The following is a 5,834-nucleotide window of genomic DNA, read 5'->3' on the forward strand; positions in this document are numbered from 1 at the left end:
GCCTCGAACTCAGAAATCCGCCTGCCTCTGCCTCCCAAGTGCTGGGATTAAAGGTGTGCACCACCACGCCCGGCTATGTGTGCTTTTCAATTACTGTCCCACATTGCCCTGGCCCAGCTAATGGGAGGGTCAATACTTCTTCACTTTGGGCAGAAGCAGGAGCTGATGCAGTGGGGCCCTTAGATGCCTGGATGCCCCAGGCTCTGAAATCCTCAAGACACCCAGGGTGAGCCTACCACTGTCTCCCTCCAGAGTGTGGGTGGAGCCCAGTCTGAAACAATTAAAATAAAAAAGGGAGACAAAGAGAAAAAGAGAAATAGAGAGAAATTGTAAAAATAAAAAAAAAAACTTAATACACAAAGCAATAAAAATCTGAGAAAAACATCTCAAAAAGAATGCCAATCATTAACAGTAAAGAGCCTTCTCAGAACTCCAAAAATATGGGAATTTCTCTTCCTTCTTTCTCCTGTAAACTCTCATTCCCACTCTACTGCATCTAATGTGACTATTTTGATTAAAATCAAATATAATTAAAACGTGTGTCCTGGGAATGCTGGAGGCCCACATAGCTAGAGCCTCCGTGTATAACAATCCCTGCAGAATGCACACATGAACAGAAGTTAGCAGTGAATGAGGGCAGGCAGCAGCATTTAACTCCGGTGGTTTCACTGGGACCACTTGTTAAGGGAGGAGTCATTTAAGGTGAGGAGTTCAAGGGCAGGCTGAGTAACAAACATAGACTCTTGTTTAAAAACCTACTGACAAGTGAACAGACAGACAGACAAACTCCAAACAACGAAAGCCAAGAAGAGATTAGCATTACTTTTGAGGGGATGATTTGATGATGTAGAATCAGTTTACTACAGGTACTGTGGTGGTTTGAATATTCTTGGCCCATACAGAGTGGTACTTTTAGGAGGTGTCGCCTTGTTGGAAGAAGTGTGCCAGTGTTGAGGGTGGGCTTTGAAGATCTCTTCCTATGCTTAGGCTCTGCACACTGCCTGAGGATGCTGGTCTTCTCCTGGCTGACTTTTGGTTGGGATGTAGAACTTCTCCAGGATCACGACAGCCTGTGTACTACTATGCTTCCTGCCATGATGATGATGGACTGAACCTCTGAAACTGTAAGCCAGCCCAGTGAAATGTTTTCCTTTAAAAAGAGTTGTTTTGGTCATGGTTTCTCTTCACAGCCCTGGAAACCCTAACTAAGACAGGTACCAACCGTCAAGTCCAACGGTATGTACATGCTTTCTGCTCTATAACCGTGTTCATGTCAGCTCTTTTATTGCAGCTATCTGTGAGGGTAAGTGATTGGAGATGACTATATCCCCACAGAGAGGCTGAGCTATGAAGCAGGAGGACACAGTGGACACGCTTTTGATGAGGATGGGCAGGACACTGCACACTTGGTGTGCAATTCTGCCCTGGAAGCAGAAAAGAAACTAGTGTAGACTTGATTGGCCATACCTGGAAAAGATCACAGAAAGGTAGACCAGTGCTGCCATCGGAAGCTGACCTGGGGTGTAGAGAGGATTTTAAGCCATGGGCATCTATTATCTTAAAAGCTATAAGCACAAATAATTAAAATGGGAGAAAGGGAAATAAGGGCTATAGAATTTTGCTCTTGGTGGGAAAGGTGCCTATTTTGGCTGGAGAGAGGGCTCAGTGGTTAAGAGCACCCACTATTCTTCCAGAGGACCTTGGTTTGATGCCCTGCACCCACACTGTGTCTCGCAATCATCGGTAACTCCAGTTCCAGGGGTTCTTATGCCCTCTTCTGGTCTTGCATGCATGTGGCATGTAGATATACATGCAGGCAGAATACCCATACACATTTTAAAAAAGGTCTAACATAGCAAATATTCAAGAAAACGTCTCTGTAAGCCACACAAGATGGCTCCATTCTAATCTCACCTGTAGAGAAGGGCATAAAGGCGAAGCTACAAACCAAGAGAAGCCTGCTCGGGGTGGCAGGGTGCATGGTCCAGACTGTTAGGTCCCGTCTCTGTGGAGAGATCACGGTCAGGTGGGTCTCACACAAAGCTCAAAGCAATAAGGCCAGGTCACCCCGCCCCCCCCCCCCAATGTGGGCAGCATTGCCTCCTAGTCCAAAGCGCCTCACAACCGGAACCAGGGCTCTAAGTGTCCTAAACTGAATATAGAGAGCAACCACATGTGCTCAGCGGCTGAGGGGGTCATGCTGACAGCCAGGCTCTGGGGGAATCTGGTGGGGACTAAGAAACCATCTAGACTTGTACAACCTGAAGGGAACTCTGGCCCATTTCCCCCTTCTTACAAGGCTAAACTGAAATGGGTGGGTGAGGGCAGTTTAAGAGGTTCATCTAGATGAACATCATGTCCTCTGGATGAACTGGGAAGGTTGGGTGGGCAAGTTAAAACCAAGAACCAGTCAGTACCAGGTGCTGGGATCTGAGGCGGGTCTCTACCTAAAGTAGGCCAAACTGCATTGCGCATGGTGCGCATGCGTGTGGTGCGGGGGTGGGGTGGAGCTCCAGGTTGTCATCTTGTTCTCATTGGTCTGCATCTTACACTCTTCCTGCCTTCTCAGAGTCTTGGCCAATGAGATTTCACTGCCTCTAGCTCCCAAGTGACTAGAAATATCTTGGCAGGGGATTTCTGCAAGTCTGAGAAACGAGAGGCCTTGAGAATTGAGGCTCTGTTTTCCCTGCCCCATACTACCTGGTTAAAGATGTCTTCTTGTGGCTTTCTGGAAGACCCCCTGACGAGAAGTACCCATGTACTTTAAACTGATACTCATTCTTTACCCGCAACGCCCTCCAGTGAGCGAGACATGGAGAGCAGCAACTCTTCATTTCAGGGCATTTTCTAATGTCACCCTGTCAGTCAATATCATTTTTTTGGATGTGTGTGTGTGTGTGTGTGTGTGTGTGTGTTTTATGTAGGCATGTGACTGCCAGACCCTAGCACTGTGTCTAGGCTGTGAGCATGTTGTTCGTGACAGATCTTAAAGGTACCAGAATTCCTCTGCTCACCCACCGACCCTCACTGTTGAATCCTTTCTTTTCCATCAGCTGCAGAAACCCGTGTAGTTTCTTGAAGCAACCATCAACAGATGATTGGATAAAGAAAAGGTGCCATATATACACAGTGGGGCATTCTTTCGCCAAAAAAGGGAGGAGGTCTTGTGCTCTGCTATGCCATGTGGTAGTGATTAAACTATCAGAAACTTTAGGAAACCCAAGGGTTGATCAATCCCAGTGGGGGAACAGCCTCCTTCACCTGTAGAGAGAGAGAGTTCTCTAAACAGGAAGCAGTGGAGAAGGGGACCTTGGGAGAGAGTGGGGTGTCAGATGAGACCAAGTGGCTAGACTTCACGGGGCTTTGTGGAAGGGTGAATTTGAAATGCCTCTGAAATATTCTGTGGGTGTGGAGTTAGTGCTGAGAGAGGGGGTTGGGAATTCTGGCTGACCTGTGTCTATATCGCTAACTGTGGGCCAGGTGATGACTGACATCATGGCCTTAAATCGTGTGTGTGTGTGTGTGTGTGTGTGTGTGTGTGTGTGTGCGCGTGTGTGTGCGTGTGTGTGTGTGTGTGAAGAGAAAGGGCTAGCCATAGGCTTTGAAGACCTTTATCATTTAATAGGAAAGACTTCTCATCATTTTATAGGAAAAGGGAAGAGGTAGGGACATGGAGTCATTGCCAAGGCAGGAGCAAATCCCAAGAAGCTGGCAACAGAACGGGCAGTACTGGGATCAGGCAAGGAAATGTTCTTTGCAGTGTTTATTTATCCAGTATTAGTTACTGATCACATGTTCCAGTTCCCTCCTAGAAGCTGACCCCGTGGTGTTAAAAGAGCGAATCCTCTGGTCCTGTACAGTCCAATGGGAGAAAAGAAACCTCAAATCCACAAGTAGGAGGAGGGGAAGATGGTGGAGGGGATGTCAGAGAAGATGGTGGATGGGATAAGCACTGCAGATATCTGGTGCTTTAAGCCATTTCTAAGCAAGAGAAGAAGGAGCTGTCTGAAGATGTCAGGCGCAGTTCCTGCCTTGGAGGAGTCTGCTGAGGGCCTGGGCTGAGGACGTTCATGCAGTACAGTGTGCTTAAGGACAGGTGCTGATAGGGAAGTTTGAGGAAATGGCCAGGGATGAAGGAGTTTGTGGGTCCTTGCCTTTTAGTGGGGCTGAAAGGGAAGCTCTCAGACTCTCAGTGACACAGAGGGGATCGGTTACTTTCTTGGTCCACAAAGAAGGCTGGGGTGTTCTGAGGTGGAGGGGAGCCAGTGTAGATAAAGCTCTGAAGAAACAAAACAGCAATTGGGGAGTGGGAGTTACAGAGTAATGGCTTCTTCTTTCACTTCTCTGCACAAGAATTTAGGAGTTGACTTTCTGGGCTGCGGCGGAGTCCCGGAATAGGATCCTGAAGTTACTGAGATCGAGGCCCTTCTCCTTGCCTTAGCATTCAATGCATATGATGCTGCCGAGAGGGGAGGTACTCATCTGTCAGTCCTCCCTCAGGTCTCAGGTACTCATCTGTCAGTCCTCCCTCAGGTCTCAGGTACTCATCTCTCAGTCCTCCCTCAGGTCTCAGGCATTCCTATTGACTCCACACCTTCTCATTGCTTTCTTCATGGCTCCCGTAACTTCCTTGTTCCTGAGGCTGTAGATGACAGGGTTCAGCATGGGTGTGAGAACCGTGTAAAAGACGGATACTACATCATCTTGGCCCGGCGAGTGATAGGAAGCAGGTAACATGTAGGTGTAGACAAGGGGCCCATAGAAGAGATTGACGACTGTCAGGTGGGAGGAGCACGTGGCCAGGGCCTTCTGACGCCCCTCCACAGAGTGCATCCGGAGCACGGCAGCCAGGATGAGGGCATAGGAGGCCGTAATGAAGGTAATAGGCACCAGGAGGACCACCACGCCCGTCACAAATAGTACCTGCTTGTAGGCTTCCGTGTCTGCGCAGGCCAGCATCAGCAGCGAGGGCACCTCACAGAAGAAGTGGGAGATCTTCCGCGATCCACAGTAGGGGAACTGAAGGGTCAGAGAAGTCTGAATGGAGGCGTTGAGGGATCCTCCCAACCAGGAGGCCACGACCATGAGCAGGCACACCCGGCGACTCATGAGCACTGGGTACCGCAGAGGGTTGCAGATAGCCACGTAACGGTCATAAGCCATGAGGGCCAGCAGGAGGCACTCTGCAGCCCCCAGGAACATGAAGAAAAACATCTGTGCCCCACAACCTCCGAAAGAGATGCTCGTCCAACCAAAGAGAAAGCCTACTATCATCTTGGGGACAGTGACAGATGTAAAGAAGATGTCCAGAAAGGACAGCTGGCTGAGGAGGAAGTACATGGGGCTGTGGAGTCGGGTGTCCATCCAAATCAGAAGGACCATGGCCGTGTTGCCCGCCATAGCAAGGATGTAGACCAACATCACCATGCTGAACAGGAACAGGTGTGTCCGGCTGTTGTTAAAAAGGCTCGTCAGCACAAAGCCAGTGGTGGAGTAGTTCCAGTGCTCGCTGCCCATCTCCTGTTGAGCTGCCCTGTGGGGAGAAAGAACCAGTTCAGCAGTGGCAGAGAGGGGGTGAAGGATTGAAGTAAGAGGAGAACGGGGCCACCCAGGGAGCCAGAGAGTGGCAGATATACTTTGTCATTAATGTACTTGCCAGTATTTGTAAGGTCATTATTTCACAGGAAAACCGTTATTGAGATCATAGCTTTGTAGTGAAAGCAGTGCTCAGAGGAAGACTCGCTACTCTGAATGTGTGCTGTGCAAGAAGGAAGTCTGAAGGCTAACAGCTCAACTTCCCACTCCGCACAGAGAACGAGGATGCTAGGGAAAAC

The 5,834-nt window shown here is 49.0% G+C and overlaps 2 protein-coding genes across 2 annotated transcripts in view; both read right to left on the minus strand.

The window, feature by feature from the left end:
• LOC110331310 overlaps positions 1–2,493 on the minus strand; it is a 7,154-nt gene extending 4,661 nt beyond the window's left edge. The window contains exons 1-2 of the mRNA XM_021211795.1: positions 2,418–2,493; positions 1,915–2,005 (exon numbers count right to left, since the gene is read on the minus strand). Of these exons, the coding sequence (XP_021067454.1) occupies positions 1,915–1,981 (67 nt within the window). The 5' untranslated portion in view covers positions 1,982–2,005; positions 2,418–2,493. The remainder of the gene's footprint in view (positions 1–1,914; positions 2,006–2,417) is intronic.
• A 2,076-nt stretch (positions 2,494–4,569) lies between these two features.
• LOC110331295 (olfactory receptor 2T1-like) lies at positions 4,570–5,517 on the minus strand. The gene has a single exon (XM_021211779.1). The coding sequence runs from the start codon at positions 5,515–5,517 to the stop codon at positions 4,570–4,572; it is 948 nt and encodes a 315-aa protein (XP_021067438.1).
• Between the last annotated feature and the right edge of the window lie 317 nt (positions 5,518–5,834).

This window comes from Mus pahari, chromosome 14, assembly GCF_900095145.1.
Source record: "Mus pahari chromosome 14, PAHARI_EIJ_v1.1, whole genome shotgun sequence".
NCBI classification, from domain to species: domain Eukaryota; kingdom Metazoa; phylum Chordata; class Mammalia; order Rodentia; family Muridae; genus Mus; species Mus pahari.